Source organism: Elaeis guineensis, chromosome 7 (assembly GCF_000442705.2).
Source record: "Elaeis guineensis isolate ETL-2024a chromosome 7, EG11, whole genome shotgun sequence".
Lineage (NCBI taxonomy): Eukaryota > Viridiplantae > Streptophyta > Magnoliopsida > Arecales > Arecaceae > Elaeis > Elaeis guineensis.
Window position 1 is genome coordinate 59,980,473 of NC_025999.2, and position 19,742 is coordinate 60,000,214.

Below are 19,742 nucleotides of genomic sequence, written 5' to 3' on the forward strand. Positions count from 1 at the left end.
AAAAATTGAAATACTTTCTGGGGATTGAGATAGCACAGTCCAAAATAGGCATTGCTATCTCACAAAGAAAGTATGCTTTAGACATACTAAAGGAAACAGGCATGTTAGATTGCAAACATATGGACACTCCTATGGATCCGAATGTCAAACTTGTTCCTGGACAGGGGGAGCCATTGGAAGACCCTTGTAGATATCGAGGACTGATTGGGAAGCTAAATTATCTCACAATCACACGATCAGATATTTCATTTACTGTAAGTGTAGTTAGTTTCTTCAAGCTCCGTATAGTAGTCAGTGGGATGCAATAATCCGCAATCTCAGATATATCAAAGGAGCTCCAAGACAAGGTCTATCGTATGAAGACAAGGGTCAACAAATTGTTGGGTACTCGGATGCAGACTGGACAAATTCTCCCTCAGATAGACGATCTACTTCAGGATACTATATCATAATTGAAGGGAATCTAATTTCTTGGAAGAGTAAAAAGCAAGATGTAGTTGCTAGATCAAGTGCAGAAGCAGAATATCGAGCTATGGCACTTGCAACATATGAGCTTATCTGATTAAGGCAATTTCTTTAAGAATTGGGGTGTGATGAAGTTAAATAAATGAAGTTGATATGTGACAATCAAGCTACCCTTCATATTGCCTCAAATCCAGTTTTTCATGAAAGAACAAAACATATAGAGGTGGATTGTCATTTTATTAGATAGAAAATTGAATCAGGATGCATTGGTACCAGTTTCGTCAATTCAAATGATCAGTTAGCAGATGTTTTTACTAAATCCCTTGGAGGCTCTCAGATTGAATACATTTGTAACAAGCTTGGAGCATATAACATGTACGCTCCAGTTTGAGGGGAAGTGTTGAGAATATGTTAAATTAGATAGCATATTATGTTAACATATAAATCATTCTGAATATTCCTTGTATAATTCTATTTAGGATATATATCAAATCAGTATAATTCTAAACAGAAAATATATCAAATCCTGTTTAGGAAATATATCATTAGGAGATCAATAAATTCATTGTACCTAGACCTTTATTGCTCTATATATAGAGCCTCTTGTAACATGAAAGATATACAAGCCATTCTTTCACAAAATCACTCTTCTTCTTCTCTATTTTCAATTATGATCAAGGATTGCTCATTGTTGTGCTGGTATCGGAGCCCATACAGATTGCCCAACGGCAGGTTTAGTACACCCCTGTGCCGTTCCATGTCAAGTCCATATCGATACAATAGAGAGGGCAAGGGAGAGAGAACAGGAGAGGAAAAGAGAGAGAGGGTGGAGGGAGGGAAGGAGATGGAGAGGGAGGGTGGGGAAGAGGGCCGGCATCCTCCGACCGTCCGCCTCCCTCTCCACCCATCCCTCCCCCTCCATCTCTCTCTCTTTTCCTCCCTCCCATTCTCACTCTCCCCTACCCTCGGCAATATTTCAAATAGAGGGCTAGAACAATGTGGGTCCGCCCTCGGTGCGGTACGGCATGCCCCCAATTAAATGATTCAGGGCGGCATGATGAACCTTGGTTACGATCATGGTTCGCCGTTACAATCCACACCATACCATATCGGAACGAGTCTCAACACCTCGAACCAACCCCAATACTAAGCATTATAACGCTGCACTAGCATAGGACGGTACAAGATCTAGTATCGAGATGATGAATCTTAGTTATGATCATAGTAATTATGTCAATCGCAGCATGGGTGCATTAACAAAAACTCTTGCTAAAGGTGGTGGAGAGATGATAATGTAGAACTACCATGAGAATGCCCCTGTCCTCATCCCTTCTTTTAGCCTGCCATATTTAATACTGGTTATAAAATATAAGAACCAAGTTTTGCACTGACCATACCATAATGTATCGATACCGAACCGATATGGGAGCGCACAGACAGTGAGCAGAAAGAATTATTTACATTTGCAAAACAATGAGTGGTAGTATCATATAGTGCTTACACAACATTCATTCATGCGCATATCACCTATCTGATCATAAGTAGAACATTATAATATAATATATCAAAAGATAGTAATTAAAAATTATTCTAAGATTCCTACTAAAGAGACCAATTATGAACAACAAACAATCTCTTTTCTGATGATGGACATTTCTTATGTGCTCATCCAAAGGGACAAACTTCCCAAAATTTCACAAGAAACATAATGATAATGCATGCTACATAGAGGTTTATGTCATACTCAAAACCACAATGATTGCATAATTTTCTCAGTGAATATGCCTACTTTATCATGCAAATGGTATTCCCAGAGACAAGTATGCAGTAAAAGGTATTTTAAAAGAAACACAGATCCTGACATACGTATACTTGCGACAGCCTTTATAAAACTTTAAGCACCTCTCCCTTAATGATTCAGCGCTTTCTTCAAGTGATTGAATCTGTTTATCACCAAATACAAGCCAGTTGTCAATAGGATGCTGAAGGAATAACACTCAGTGATACATGAGTAAAATACACAAAATCAAGGATACAAAAGTGAAACGATTCATTGTTCTATTCAATTACTCTTCATAACCATATAATGCTTTTTGGCCATCCATATTACTTAGCAGCCCACAACCACCAGAAGTACCTAACTGCAAATAAATCTCCTATTCTTCCCGCTACCTGATTTATTTTTGTGAGTTAATTCCATGATCTTCCAAATGAGATCAAAGGATGAGATCTTCTCAAAGAAAAATGTTAAATTATCCACCTACTCACTGAATTATGATATGGAACACAAAATTTCATTACTGCACTACATAGCATCTCCCTTCTTCATTACTCTTTCACTGATATAATGGAAAATTTTCACTGAAAATGGTGCAGCAGAAAATATCTCCATCAGACCTATAAGATATATCGTAGTACCAAAATACAGTATGAAGAGAGGCAAGAAATGTAAAAGCATATCGAAATTAAGAGAATCAAGCAGATGGTGTCATCTAGAATCTATGTTTACGATACCCAATTTCCTGTATAATAGAGATGCAACACGTGCTGGATAAGTTGAACTGCCCCAACCAATCTAGATGTTTGCAGTGTTAGTAAACACATACTGCAGATGACTGAGTTACAACTGGAAAACTGCACCAAAGATAGTTCAGGTTGGGAGATCGAACTAGCTAACAGAACACAACTAAAACATTGAACCAAAAATTCAATAATATCTCACAAGGACCTTAACTTTTTATATAACATTACCGAAAACTTGCTTCTTGCACAAGTGCTTTTTTCCATTAAAAGTTGCCAAAAAGCGCTATTTTTAAGCAATACCAAGCACGCCCTTAACTTCTAAAGCAATTATCATTTTACATCTTGTTTGAGGTTACCTTCTCTTATTTCTCCCCATTTCGATCTCTCTACTTGATCTCCTCACCTCACCAAATTCCTTTACTCTCCACTTCTGAAACATCAGAGTGCTGCTGTCTAGAAAATCTAATATTCTGTTCTCCAGTCATGACATTTCATGTTGATGTTGCCAGTATGGTTTGATTCCAGGCTTCCAGCAAGCCTTTGCCAGTGTTTTATAAAGACTGAAACCCTAGATCCAGACAACAAGCTTGCCCATTGAAAGAAGAGTGTCCTACAAGCCAATCGCATGTATGTTGCGATGAAACTTTTCTTTGTAATTTTCCAACTCATGTAATGACATTTATTATTTGATAATAAAATGAGACATTGATTCATCATTTTAGCTACATCTTATTATGTTTAAGATTATGATGAACTCCAAAAATTAGGACAATGATTTTAGGAGACATGAATAGGTCATGCTAGTGAGACCTAAAATCCTAAAACTCTAATCTTAAATATTCCTGATCATGGGAGCATTGAGTCGAGGATCAGTGTTTCGAAAAGACTGGCACATCTTATGTATGCTCGATGGAGAGGGTGACTGATCTCACTAGCTACTTGTGTAGGGACACTAATACAAGGATGTAAGTGCTCATTTAGATATGAATCCATTGAATTGACTCACCAACAGGGAACATCTTATGCAAGTCTTACTTGCATGTCAAAGATGGTTGTCTAAGTGGGAGTTGTGCAAGTGATCCTTAGATCTGAGATCATCATGAAATCTTGTGCACATGAATCCATATTTTAGTTCATATCCAGGCATGACATTAAGATATGTACAGGATGTTCTAGATATGGTGGAGTGTACGAAGATTATGAGTCGGTCAATATGGAATCGATCACTTCTAGTAAGAGGAGATCGCATCTTATGTATTCTCATCTCTAGATGACTCAGAAAAAATCTTTTGACCAAAAGCAGGATAAAGATTAGAAAGAGTTTCTAATGCTTCATCATCGAAGTCATCGTTGGTTGATAGAGAATCAATAGAATATGCATTTGAGTTTGACATGATTCCATACTCATGAACAAATTCGAAATGTAGAAATGATCGAAGGATTGAATTGCACAGTAACTTGCCACTGAAGAGTATATTTGGTATTTTCACCAAATTTCACATCTTCTGGATAGTCATGATACGTTGCCAGACATCAATCTTGACTCGTAGGTTTGATCGAATTAAGAGTTTAATTCGATCGCCAATTAGAAAAGGATTCTGATTGTTGAACTTGAATTAGCTCAATTGGATCTAAATCGGTTAGATTGGAGTCTAATCAAATTAGGTCAACATGCACCCAAATCTACTACTGGCTAGATGTGGAACCCAATGGACCACACACATAAAAAAATTAGCCAAAGATCCTTTTAATAAGATCGATTGAAATTGTGGATCCAATCAGGATCTCCAGTAAGCATGCTAGTATGTGTAGAAATCCGAGCTCCTTGGAAGATCAAATTTGGTCTCAATCCTTGTTAATTTGGTAACCCAATTTGGTGAGCAATTGGGTTAGGTCGTGCCACCTGGAGGCAGCCTAAAGAGGAGCGCTTCAACTCATCTTAATGCCAAAAACCAAGAGTCCTTTTTGTTAAGGACTCTTGGTGCAAATTTAAGAAGAGCGCACACACTCTTTGGTTTTGGCTTTGGTCCTTCTGCTTTGGATCTCTAACCCATATGGCAACAAATCAGATCCTTAACCTCTTTTGCATGCCTTTTATAGTATGAAAAATCCTTTGGATTTGGCGTGGAAACGCTTCTGGATGTGGGCGCATGCGCAAGATGGAGTAACGCGACCTTTCGCGTTATAGAGTCCTTCTGATGTTTAAATTTTATTTATACGGATGCCACCTACTAAATTATATTCCTTATTGGTTACATAATCAAATGGAAGTTTATCTGGAATTTTTCCAGATTTATTTGGAGAGGGAAGGATGCCTGAAACACCCATCTCATGCACGTACAAGGAGAAAGAATTAACGCGAGGAGTTGCGTCTTCACGCTATCTTTTCTCTCTGCTGGGATATATTCACATCTTGATTTTTGTGCCATAAGAAGCCTCATTCAGATGGCTATCCAAGTGGCAAAATCAGATTTAATCTGATTTGTGATGAGGCACAGAAGATATCTCTTTTTCCGGATGGATGCGAAGGAAGGCTGAATCTCCATATTAGATAATTAAGAGTCCTCTTATAAGACTCTTAACATCTCATACACCGATTCATACCATTTGCGGAGAGGCTTATCTGGACTCTCTGGCGCCCCTCCTATTGCTATAAATAGGAGGCGGCAGATAGGATGATCATTCAATTCTTACAACATCCTATCCACTCCCTCTCCCTCTCTTACAACCTTGGTTCTTTTAGGACAAGGCTTGTTATTTTAAGACAAGCCAAAATGATAAGCCTAATCCTCTTAAGACAAAAGGTTCAAGAGGTCCAGAAGAAGGTGATCAGGTGCAGTAAAAGATTTTGAGAGGTCCAGACTCGAGCCTTGAGGAAGGTCTGATCGACTGGTGGCTAGTCGAGTTCTAGGGGCTAGAACTCTTGAAGCAAGGTGAAGGAGCACTGTTCTTGATCTGATTTTCGTGTGGATCACCGTTGGAGGGCGAACACTTGGACGCCTCATGAAAATTAAGATTAGCGCTAAAGGTATTCTTCTTATTCAAGTTTAATTTAATTATGCTTTGATTGTTATAGTCAAAGATTCCTGGGCATTAGTGTTTTAGTGCATCGGTGTTTTGAATGAAAATTTTAAACACCCAGTCCTTCTGCTGCACCACCGGTACCCAACAGTTGTTATCAGAGCCTACCTTGATTTATACAATCAAAGGTTAGAATATTGTCTTGATTGTGATCAAGCTTGGATTTTTGGTTTGATTCAAATCGGATCAATGGTTGAACCCAATTGAACATCCAAACCCTAGCATGTCGTAAAGATTTATTTAGATACATAACGTTATGCTTAAATGCATGATGTATGGATTCTATATGCATATGTAGATATAGAATTTTTCTTAGTAGCCTAATAGTCGGATTGGGGTTCATCATTAGGCCGTTCGGTCATAAGAGCAAGTAGGATTCAAAGACCCTCTCTTTCCATTCCATGGGGTACTCTTATGGCGTGTAGGGATGGCACTGTGATGTCCCAAGAAGAACCACGAAAAGAATGTTTTATATTGATGCATGCTATTAGTACTGCATGCATATGATATGCTTAAGTTGCTAAGTAATAATCATATTGTATGATTATGATTTCATATCTTGGAGATATGATTAGATGCCATGATTAGTTGTTATGTTTATAAAAACACAACAATAATAGTGTATCGTTATGATTAGTTGAATTAAGATGTGCATTAAAGCATTAAAGCCCTCACAAACATCATATTAAGTCGTAGTGTTATGAACTAGTAGCTAACCAATTTCTTGAATCGATTAATCAATTGATGTCTGAGTATTTCAAGTACAGTGGTTCTTTAATTGATTCCGTTCGTTGATCTGACCAATTTATTGATGTCTAAAAAAAGCAACGGAAGGACCCCGCCAATCTTAATACTTTTCTGGTCAATTGGATTAGTTCAAATCTTGAATGATGGTTGTTTAGTATTTTAAACACTACATTTACCTTCCTTCATGCTAAGTCAATATCCTATCAAAAATCATAGTAGGTTTGTTGTGATATCCACAAGACTTGCTATGAAGATTAATGTGGGGTTGTCTTAATGTATATTAGATGCTTTACAGCATATTTTGGATATGTTGCTTTGTTATGATATCCATAAAGGTAGCATTTTTCAGATATGACTGTATAGAAATAAAAGATTTGACTTAACTAAAAAATACTATAGTTTGTCGTGGTATCCATAAGGCCATAAGTGTTTTTAGAGGCAAAGATTATGTGAAAATTACATGAGATGTAATTGAATAGGTTTTCCTACTTTTGAACTCATTGAAGTTTGTTGTGATATCCACAAGGCTTCATTGAGAGATTAGGATCTCAATCCCACTAAGAAACCAATTTAGGATTTTATAGAGAGAGCTATGGTATTTGATAAAATAGTGGAAGACATAACTAGTCAAAAGACTTCATCTAGTTATGCATATCAAACATGAGTGGTCTGCTTATATTATTGTTCTTTATTTATGTAGATTTCATTCTGCATTATGGCTTCTTTATTTTCACTGCATGAAACCATAAATAAAAATAAGTTGATTGATCCAAATCAAAGAATACCGTAGCTGACCGAACCGCCCGATACGAGGCATGCCGAACCGTCCCGGTGAGGAACCGAAACGGTTCCGGCATGAAAAACAGCACATGCCGGTGCTGGAGAAGAAAAGAGAGAAAAAGAAGAAAAGAGAGTAAGAGAGAGAAAGGAAGAAAAAGAGGGAGGGGGTCTGCCGGAGGGGCCGTCGGAGGGCCTCCGTCGGGCCATCGCGGCCGTCGAGCGGCGTAAACGCCTCCCGCGGCTCTGCAGCGTGAAACAAGGGCTATCCACCCCTCGCCCCTGTTTTTCATATTTTTTAAAAAATATTTTTTTAAATGAAGCCGACATGGGGTTTGCCGACTTCACTTAAGTGATGCCTGCAAACCCAGTGCCGGCTTCATTTTAAAAAATCTTTTTTTTAAAAAAAACACAAAAACAGGGACGGATCGCCCCTGTTTCATGCCGCAGAGCCGCAGGGGCCGTAAACGCCCCCTGCGGGCCATGACAGCCTGCCGGAGGCCCTCCGACAGACCCCCTCCCTCTTTTTCTTTCTTCCTCCCTCTCTCTCTATCTTTCTCTCTTTTTCTTCTCCGATTCGGCTCTATTTTTCTTCGTTGGTTCGTCTCGATTCGGAACGGAATAGAAGCATGTCGAACCGTACCGCCGACCGACCGATCCAACCATCGGTACCGGTTCTACAAACCTTGATCCAAACTATGTGGATTGGTTGAAAAATTTGCAAATTAGGTTCGTACCAAAAAAGAACTCCGATGTTCTAGATATTCCTGATCCTGGATCGATCAATGATAATGTTTACAAAAATAAGAAGGCAAAAGATGTCCACTCGGATATCATCTGTTCATTTTGTGACAAATTTGAACATTGAAAGAATAATTACAAAAATTATCATGCAAATTTGAAGTAGGATGCAAGTGTTGCACCAAAAGGTGTGTATATAATTCAGACCTGTTTTTCATTGAGTGCATCACTCTGATACTTGGGTATTGGATACTGCCTGTGGATCGCAAATATGTAATTCATTGCAGCGACTACAGCATATCAGAGGTCTAAAAAGAAGTGACCTTGCATTTTTTTTTTATAACGCAAGTAGAGAGTCCATTAGCGCAGAGGCTGTAAAAACCTGCATACTTAATTTGCCTTCGAACAAGACTTTGGAATTAAAAGACTGTTATTACATGCCTAAAGTCATTAGAAATATTATTTCTGTATCTTTGTTATTAAAACAAAGTTATAAAATAAAATTAATAGGTAATGGTTGCTCCATTTTTTTTTCTAATGAAATTTATGGCAGTGGTTATATTGATAACAATCTTTTAATTCTGACAATCAATAAAAATATTTTTTATATTGATAGAAATATGAAAAAAAGAGAGAACATATAAATATTATATATCTCTAGCATTGCCACCTTGGTCGTATTAGTGAATCAAGGATAAACAAGTTATACAAAGGTGAATACTTTGACCCATATGATTTTTAATCATTGGGAACTTGTGAACTTGTCTCATGGATAAGATAACCAAGACTCCATTCTCTGGATATGAAGAGAGAGGGTAAAGGAGCTATTAGTCCTAGTACATTCAGATGCATGTAGGTCGATGACAACTCAGGTCAGAGAAGGATACTCCTATTTTATCACCTTTACGGATGATCCATCAAGATTCGAATAGATGTATCTTATGAAACATAAATCCAAAGCCTTTGATAAGTTCAAAAAGTATCAAAGCATGATCGAGAAACAAACTAGAAAAAGTATCAAGATTCTTCGATCTGATCGAAGAGAAGAATACTTATTCAGTGAATTTTTTGATCATCTTAAAAGTAAAGGTATTCTCTCTGAATGGATCCCTCCTTATACATCACAGCTAAATGGTGTAGCAAAAAGGCAGAATCGCACTTTGATGGATATAGTGCGGTCTATGATGTGCTTCACTGATCTCCCAATATTATTCTGAGGATATGCCCTAGAGACTGTCGTAAACAAGGTGCCTTCAAAATCTGTTACAAGCACTCCATATAAAATATGGAAAGAAAAGAAGCCTAATCTTAAACATCTTAAGATTTGGGACTATCCTGCTTATGTCAGGAATGTCTTCGGACATAAGCTTAGTGCTAGATCAGACAGGTGTAGATTTGTAAAGTATCCTAAGAAAACTAATGGATACTACTTCTACCATCCTACTGAACAAAAGATATTTGTTGGTAGGTATGCCACTTTCTTAAAAAATGAATTCATCCAAGGAGGCAGTGGGAGGAATATTGAACTTACGAAAGTTCAGCATCTACAAATCAATCCAGAAATACTTGTGGTTGAACCACAAGAAAATCCTTAACCAGAAGTACCCAAGGATGAGGTACATCTACAACACACATCTCTTCTCCGAAGATCAGATAGAATGCGTCAAGCACCTCTGAAATATGATTGTCCTTGAGAGTGACAATTCGATCAACATCATTCAAGATGATGATCCACTGACCTATTCGGAAGCTGTCATAAGTAAAAACTCAGACAGATGGCTGAAAGCCATGAAATCCGAGATGGACTCTATGTACACTAATCAAGTATGGATTTTGGTTGATGCGTCTGAGGGTGTGACCCCAATAGGGTGCAAGTGGATCTTTAAGAAGAAGATCAAAGTAGATAGCCAAGCAGAAACCTACAAAGCTAGATTGATGGCAAAAAGTTTCAAACAAAGGCAAAAAATTGACTATGATGAAACCTTCTCACCGGTGGCTATGCTCAAGTCCATCCGGATTTTGCTTGCTATAGCTGCATCTATGACTATAAAATCTGACAGATGAATGTAAAAACCACTTTCCTCAACGGTAATCTTGAGGAAGAGATCTATATGACTCAGCGAGAGAGATTTATCTCAAGTGGGAAGGCAAATCAAGTATGCAAGCTGAAAAAATTTATTTATGGATGAAACCAGACTTCAAAGAGCTGGAACATCTGATTTGATATGATGGTCAAAGAGTTTGGTTTTATCAAAAATGAGGATGAACCATGTGTGTATGAGAAGACAAGTGAAAGTGCTATTTTCTTGATTCTATATGTCGATGACATACTACTCATTGGAAATGATATCTCAATATTACAATCGATCAAGACTTGACTATCAAATAAATTTTCTATGAAAGACTTGGGTGAAGTATCTTATATACTGGATATAAAGATCTATAGAGATAAATCTAAAAGGATACTAAGCTTGTCCCAGTCTCGATACATAGATCTCATGTTGAAAAAAATTCAATATGGAAGCAAGTAAGAAAGGTTACTTGTCAGTAAGTCATGATATACGTCTCTCTAAGAAAATGTCCTAAAACACCAGAAGAGAGATAGAGGATGAACGAAATCCCTTATACTTCGACTGTGGAATCAATTATGTATGCCATGCTATGTACCAGGCTTGATGTAGCTTATACTTTAAACGTAGCTAACAGATTTCAGACTGATCCAGAAGAGGATCATTGAAAAGCTGTGAAAAACATCCTAAAGAACCTAAGGACAAAATATTTTTCTCATATTTGGAGGAGGATCAGAGTTGAAACTAGAGAGATATACAGATTCTAGTTTTCAATTTGATCCGAATGATAGTAAGTTAATATCAAGATACGTGTTTATCCTAAATGATAGAGCAATGAGTTGGAAGAATTCCAAACAACAGATTGTAGTTGACTTAGCCACTGAGGCAGAATACATCGCTGCTAGTAAAGCCGCTAAAAAAGCAATCCGGATGAATATATTCATTACAAAATTGGGTATTGGTTCCTAAGATAAAACGACCAGAGCCAGTTTATTGTGATAATACTGAGATCGTTGCTTAAGCAAGGAACATAGGTCTCATTTGACACCCAAGCACATCCACTGACGCTTCCATCTCATTCGAAAAATCATAAAGGGACAAAATGTTGTCTTAGAACAAGAACAATATAGCAGACCCATTCACTAAGGCCATACCATAACGGCTATTTGATCGCCATCTTAATTGTATAGAATTAAAATACAAAAGGGATTGGCTTTAGTGCAAATGGGAGATTGAAAGAAAAATATCCTACAAGCTAATCGCATATATGTTGCGATGGGACTTTTCTTTGTAATTTTCCAACTCATATAATGACATTTATTATTTGATAATAAAATGAGAAATTGATTCATTATTTTAGCTGCATCTTATTATATCTAAGATTATGATGAACCTCAAAAATTAGGACAATGATTTTAGGAGACATGAATGGGTCATGCTAATGAGACTTAAAATCCTAAAACCCTAATCTTAAATATTTCTGATCGTAGGAGCATTGAGTCAAAAATTAGTATTTCGGAAAGACTGACATATCCTATATATGCTTGATGGAGAGGGTGGCTGATCTCACTAGCCACTTGTATAGGAATACTAATACAAAGATGTGGGTGCTCATTTAGATATGAGTCCACTGAACTGACTCACTGACAGAGAACATCTTATGGAAACCTTACTTGCATGTCAAAAATGGTTCTCTAAGTAGGAGTGGTGCAAGTGATCCTTAGACCTGAGATTTTCATGAAATCTTGTGCACATGAACCCATGTTTTGGTTTATACCTAGACATGGCATTAAGATATGTACGGGATGTTCTGGATATAGTGGAATATATACGAAGGTTATGAGTCAGTCAATATAGAATCTATCACTCCTAGTAAGAAGAGATCGCATCCTGTGTATTCTCATCCCTAGATGACTCAAAAAATATCTTTTAGCCAAAAACAGGATGAAAATTAGAAAGAGTTTCTAATACTTCATCATCAGAGTCATCATTAATTGATGGAGAATCAATATGAATATGCAATTGAGTTTGACATGATTTCATACTTATGAACATATTCAAGATGCAGGGATGATCAAGGATTGAATTGCATAGTAACTTGTCACTGAAGGATATATTTGATATTTTCATCAAATTTCACATCTTTTGGACAGTCATAATACATTGCTGACGTCAATCTTGACTTGTAGATTTGATCGAATTAAAGAGTTTAATTCGATCGTCAATTAAAAAATATCCTAATTATTGAACTCGGATTAGCTCGATTGGACCTAAATCGATTAGATTGGAGTCAAATCAAATTACGTCAACTTGCATCCAAGCCTACTGTTGGCTAGATGTGAAATCCAATGGATCACACACATAAAAAAATTGATCAAAGATCTTCTTGATAAGGTCGATTGAAATTTTGGATCCAATCAGGGTCTTCGATAAGTATGCTAGCACGTGTGGAAACCCTAACCCCTTAGGAGATCAAATTTGATCTCAATGCTTGCTAATTTGCTAACTAAATTTGATGAGCAATTGGATTAGATCGTGCCACCTGGAGGCAACCCAAAGAGGGGCGCTTCAACTCATCTTAACACCAAAAACCAAGAGTCCTTTTTGTTAAGGACTCTTGGCGCAAATTTAAGAAGAGCGCACAAGCTCTTTGGTTTTGGCGTGCAAAAGGACCAAAGTCCTGCTTTGGGTCTCTGACCCATATGACAACAGATCAGATCCTTAACCTCTTTCGCATGTCTTTTATAGTATGAAAAATCCTTTGGATTTGGCGTGGAAACACTTCTGGATGTTGGCGCACGCGCAAGATGGAGTAACGCGACCTTTCGCGTTATAGAGTCCTTCTGATGTTTAAATTTTATTTATACGGATGCCACCTACCAGATTATATTTCTTATTGGTTACATAATCAAATGAAAGTTTATCTGAAATTTTTTCAGATTTATCTGGAAAGGGAAAGATGCCTGAAACACCCATTTCGTGCACGCGCAAGGAGAAAGAATTGACGTGAGGAGTTGCGTCTTCACGCTATCTTTTCTCTCCACTGGGGTATATTAACACCTCAGTTTTTGTGCCATAAGAAGCCTCATTCAAATGGCTATCTAAGTGGCAAAATCAGATTTAATCTGATTTGTGATGAGACACAGAAGATACATCTTTTCCCGAATGGATGCGAAAGAAGGCTGAATCTTTGTATCAGATAATTAAGAGTCCTCTTATAAGACTCTTAGCATCTGATACACCAATTCATACCATTTGCGGAGAGACTCATCTAGACTCTCTGGCGCCCCTTCTATTGCTATAAATAGAGGGCGGCAGATAGGATGATCATCCAATTCTTACAACATCCTATCCACTCCCTCTCTTACAATCTTGGTTCTTTTAGGACAAAGCTTGTTCTTTTAAAACAAGCCTAATCCTCTTAAGACAGAGTTTAAGAGATTCAGAAGAAGGTGGTTAGGTCCAGTAAAAGATTTTGAGAAGTCCAGACTCGGATCTGGAGGAAGGTTTGTTCGACTGATGGCTAGTCGAGTTCTAGGAGCTAGAACTCTAGAAGCAAGATGAAGGAGTGCTATTCTTGGTCTGATTTTCGTGTGGATCACTGTTGGAGGGCGGACACTTGGACGCCTCGTGAAAATTAGGATTAGCGCTACAAGTATTCTTCTTATCCAAGTTTAATTTAATTATATTTTAATTGTTATAGTCAAGGATTTCTGAGCATTAGGATTTCAATGTGTCAGATGTTTTGAATGAAAATTTTAAACACCTAGTCCTTCCGCTACGCCCCTGGAACCCAACACCCATCTCCATAGCACATGCAATAAGCCACTTAATCTCTCACACACACACACATCCCACTCTTCTCTCTTATACTTCCAACCATTCCAAAAGCGATACAATCTGAATTGTGGTCAGGCTGAATATCTGAAATTCCAGTCACTTTTAGGATCATCAGTTAGACTTTCATCTAGGAATACATCAGAATTATCCTCCTTTTTAATTGGTTCAGCAACAGCTGAGCTACCCCATAGCCCAACCTTATGGATATACTTTCTACAAAAAAAAAAAAAAAAAACTCCACATCGTCTCCATAGAATTTACCCTTTCATCCGAATAATAGTTGAATTCATCCCAGACCTACCATCTCCTAAGTCAAGCATACAATTGCTGCTTCTGGGAGTGTATCTAGGATAGGAACTTTTGTAATCTAGTTCTTATTTCATAGGTGTTACTATATGTGAGAGGAGGGCAAGGTACTATAGCAATATATTCCCTAAAGGAAAACAGATGTTAGTGAGGTTCAACCTGGTGTCAGATGAATAATGCACATCTCTATCTTGTTAGATACCATAGACTATATAAAAAGCTTGTTGCAGTAGCAGTGTATTTTGCCCATAAGATGAAACGAGTGCATGAATCCCAACACGAATAGAGCATCAGAACTTCCAATTTTGTTGGTCAGAACCACAAATAATCCAAAAGCAAGGAACAAGTCAATGAAAGAAACAGTGGATGAGACAGCTCTAGATTTAAATCAAAGAGATTGCCGTACGATGTAAAGGCAACAAAAACAAAGCTAATAGCTGAGACCACAAAGCAGCAGACAGCAATTGTCAACAACTTTGCTTCGAACAAATTGTTTCCAAATGCAACTAATTGCTGTGCCAGCCACAAGTTTCAAAGTATTAGACCAAACAATAATAGGATGTAGGATAATGTATTGTGTACTGGCCCACATAGTTTCCCTAAGTGCATCAGCCTTCATTTTTTTCCTATCCATACATGCTTTCTTGTTCCCTTTATTTGTCATCTCATTTTTTGCCCCTTGTTATGTCTAAATTCTCTGTTATGTGTTTTCCAGCAGCAATAGCTTTGCAGGTATTCACTTGCCAATGGTTATCTTCCTCAGCTGCATCCCTCAAGTTGCCCATAAATTTACATTGAAACAGATTTAAAAATAAATTCCAAATAGTCAAGAATCTTTATAATAATAATTTATGGTTCACAACTAGTTATATGTATGCATACAAAATAAAATTATTTTCTGTAATCATTTAACTATTTAGCAGCCATTTTTAGTGCATATATACATTTGATCACTAAACATCAAAATGTGATGACCACTGAACCATTTTGATATCCACAGAGGCCACAGTGCTGAAGAGTCGACCAAGATGACAAGGACGTGCACAAGGAAGATCTGAGAAAGCTCCAATAAGGAGAGGTGCTCCAGATTGTAAAGGGAGGCATAGGTAAGATGGGATAAAGACCCAAGACAAAATACATAGAAGTCAGCAAGAATTTGTTAAGGCTTATCATATACCTGTCAACAAGAAATATTGGAAGAAAGGGTTTGCAAAGCTAACCCAGATAGGTTGAGACATTGATCATCAGATACTATATTTAGTCCGCCAATGGACCAAATTAGTTTGATTGTTTAGAATAGGTGAGGTGTCAGGTTTTGAAATGGTTTGCTAACAGAATACCCCAGCTATTGTCAATGTTGGCTCAAGATGCCTTTAACCATGTTAAAAAAAGAAGGGGAAAATAGTTTCAACTTAAAATTTTTATTAAAATATTTGTAAGGTAGGATTCCCAATCACCATGTAATCCAGCAGTGCACATGAAGATCTTTCTCCTTGAGGAAGAAAATCTATCCAACAATAAAATAGCAAGATAGGAGAGAGAAAAATAAAGCACTCACACAAAACAATGGAGAATAGGGCTAGAAATTTCATTCAATTCAAGATACTCTTTACGATGGCTGGGCAGACCTATTATATTTATAGGACCGTTTGAACCTACCTACAAATATGTTCACATTCATTTCTTGTGACAAAGATAAGGGGAAAAAAATTCTCCATGATATGCTGGGATCTATTTTGGTGCACAAGAATATTTCTTATCATATGCCTCTTGATTGGCTAAGATCTTTGATTCATCTTGACATCAATATTCCCTATAATATATATCTCTTGGTTGGATAAGATGTCTGACTCATCTTGATATCGGGTCCTTCCATATCTGCCTAAATTTATTGTTAATGGCCGTCCTCAATTAGATCTCCACAATTATTTCCCGATCCATAGCAACATTCTAGAACTGACTTAGGCCCCAACACAATGCTGAACTTTGTTCCTTTGGTCAGCCTTTGGCATACACATAGATTCAAGTACATGTCAACTAAGTCCATGATGTGTATCATTCCTCCCAAGTTGGAGAGAACTCATGCTTAAGGTGAAAAACTTGTATGTCTCCGGCAAAGAAGGGGAGAGCTTCATCAACTCAGCTTCTGACATCTAAGAATCTTCGATGGTTGGCTTGTTCCTCCATATAACCAAGTAAAGAGCATAGGATGTGATGTGCACCATCATGAAGAAAGAGATGATCACATGCCATATATGGATCCAAGAGCCAAATTGATGATTTTGCTCACGTGCGTAGAAGCATGATATGGTGCGAATCAGATTTGACAGGAATTTGAAAAAAATTATTGCTTGGAAAAAGAGCCGAGTTTAGAAGCTTATTTTGTTCTTCCTAATTCACCATGATCTCCAGCCACCATCATTTCCATAATAGCAAGACGCAATCAAGGTTGTTTTATTCTTCCTAATTCACCATGATCTCCAGCCACCATCATTTCCATAGTAGCAAGATGCAGCCAAAGTTATTTTGTTCTTCCTAATTCATCATGATCTCCAGCCACCATCATTTCCATAGTAGCAAGATACGGCCACTATTATTTTCTTTGTAGCAAGATATAGCCATCATCATTTCTATGATAGTCAAATTCTGTTATTTCCTTCCATTTACTGAATGTCTTATGTTCCCTCTCTTATCTATATAAAGAGAGGCGACCTATGTATTCAATTCAGATTTCAATGAATGAAAATGAGTGTTGCTGATTTCTCTTATCTAACCCCTGTGTGTTAGTGGCGAGTTATAAACCCTAGAACTTATCACTCACATTCTTCTTTTCTTGAGTGTGGCGTTCTACCCCTTTGTGATCTGATTGTGGCGATTTTCTTATCAATCAGATTTCAAAGGTTTCTTTTTTTTTTCTTTTTCTTATGCTCCAATCTTTATTCTTACCTACACAAGATAGTTATTTAGGTCTGGGCACATCAGTTTGGTATCAGAGCCTGAGGGAGTATTTGACATCCAAATCATGTCTGGAGGAGACGAGGCCCCTGTCATTCCTAGAGGCATGAGTCTGGAACAAGCTCAGATTATGGGGCTCCAGCGACGTCAAGAAGAGATGATGGAGCAACTCAATCGCCTAACACAAGCGTTTGAGCGGTTTGCAACACTTCCCCCACCACCACAGCGGCATGGCCATCCAGCACCACGACGAGTTGATCGCAATGATGAAGAGGAGTATGACGAACCCGGAGATGATGATGGTGTGGAGGAACACCCATGGCAAAGGCGGCAGCAAAGGAGTTTGGGAGACAATATTAAGATGAGGATCCCATCCCTTAAAGGAACCAGCTCACCCGAAGAATATCTGGAATGGGTGCAACGTGTGGAGAAGGTCTTTGAATGTCAAGACTATTCTGAGGTAAAAAAATGTAAACTTGCTGCCCTTGAATTCACTGATTACGCTAATCTTTGGTGGGAGAATGTGAAAGCTCAGCGTAGGAGGGATGGAGAAGAGGAGATCCGAAACTGGAGGCTTATGAAGCAGATCATGGAGAAGCGATTTGTCCCTCAATATTATAAGCAGGAGCTGTACATCAAGTTACAAAGCTTGAGACAAGGGGGGATGTGTGTTGAGGATTATGTCAAAGAATTTGAGATGCTGATGATGAGATGCAATTTGCGAGAACCTCAAGAACAGACCATTGCAAGGTTCTTAGGAGGCTTGAATAAGGAGATTGCTGATACGGTGGAGTTGCAATCTTATGTGTTCCTTAACGATGTGATCAAACTTGCTGTTAAAGTGGAGAGACAGCGCAAGCGTGGTGCAAGTAAGCCAAGTAAGACTACCAACTCATCTTCCTTATCACCATGATCCGTCCCTAAGACGGTGCCAAAACAAGTAGAAAAAGGTGATTCTAACAAGCGAGTCACAGATACGGCCAAAGAAAAAGAGGTGGAAATTCACAACCTCCCAGACGAAGTCGAGATATCAAGTGTTTCAAGTGTCTTGGTTACGGTCATATAGCCTCTGAATGTCCAAACAAGAGGGTGATGTTCATTCGAGAGTCACAAGAAGAAATTGAAAGTGAAGATGAGGCTATTTTGGAAGAGGTAAAAGAAGATTATGTGGAGTTTGCAGATGAAAGAGAGCTGTTGGTTATTCGTCGCAACTTGAACCTACAAGCCAAAGTGGATGATGAGCAGCGCGAAAATATCTTCCATACCAGGTGCACCATCCATGATAAGGTATGTGGTGTTATCATTGATGGAGGTAGCTGTACCAATGTGGCTTCTACTATTTTGGTAGAAAAACTTAATTTGATGACTATGAAGCATCCCCGTCCCTATAGATTGCAATGGCTTACTGACGATGGTGATGTGAATATTACAAAGCAGGTTGTAGTACCTTTCTCTATTGGCAAGTCCTACAAAGATGAGGTTGTTTGTGATGTGGTTCCTATGAAAGCCAGCCATCTTCTTTTGGGAAGGCCTTGGCAATACGATCGGAGGGCTATTCATGACGGCTTCAAAAATACCTATTCATTTGCCAAGAATGGGAAGAACATAATGTTGGCACCACTTAGCCCGCAACAGGTCCAGAAAGATTAGCTTGTGATTGAAAAGGACAAGAAAGAGAATCTATTTGCCAACAAGGGGGAAGTAAAGCGAGTTTTGACTAACCATGAAATTATTTTTGTTCTTGTAGCTAAGCAGGTTCCAAGTGAAGAAGTCTCCCTTCTACCGCAAATGAAGGAGATCTTGGAGGAATTTATAGATGTGTTCCCGGAAGAATTACCAAAAGGATTGCCACCAATCAGAGGGATCGAACATCAGATTGATCTCATTCCAGGGTTTGCCCTACCAAATAGACCAGCCTATAGATGCAATCCCGAGGAGGCCAAGGAGTTGCAGCGGCAAGTTGCAGATCTTTTGGAGAAGGGTTATGTGAGGGAGTCTATGAGCCCATGTTCAGTACCAGCTCTGTTGGTACCAAAGAAGGATGGATCTATGCGGATGTGCGTGGATAGTAGGGCGATAAACAAAATCACAATAAAATATCGCTATCCAATCCCGCGACTGGATGATATGCTTGATGAGTTGCATGGAGCTAAGGTCTTCTCAAAAATAGACCTTAGGAGCGGATACCATCAGATTCGCATGAAGGAAGGTGATGAATGGAAGACCGCATTCAAGACC

At 38.2% G+C, this 19,742-nt stretch overlaps 1 protein-coding gene across 3 annotated transcripts in view; it reads right to left on the reverse strand.

Moving 5' to 3' along the window:
- Positions 1-19,742, reverse strand: part of LOC105049025 (ADP-ribosylation factor GTPase-activating protein AGD3) — a 62,464-nt gene that overhangs the window by 30,582 nt on the left and 12,140 nt on the right. For 2 of the 3 annotated variants that reach the window (XM_010928563.4, XM_010928562.4), the window contains exon 2: positions 2,332-2,408. The exons of the other annotated variant lie outside the window; for it this stretch is intronic. In XM_010928563.4, coding sequence (XP_010926865.1) covers positions 2,332-2,408 — 77 coding nt within the window. The remainder of the gene's footprint in view (positions 1-2,331; positions 2,409-19,742) is intronic. 3 annotated transcript variants of the gene reach the window in all.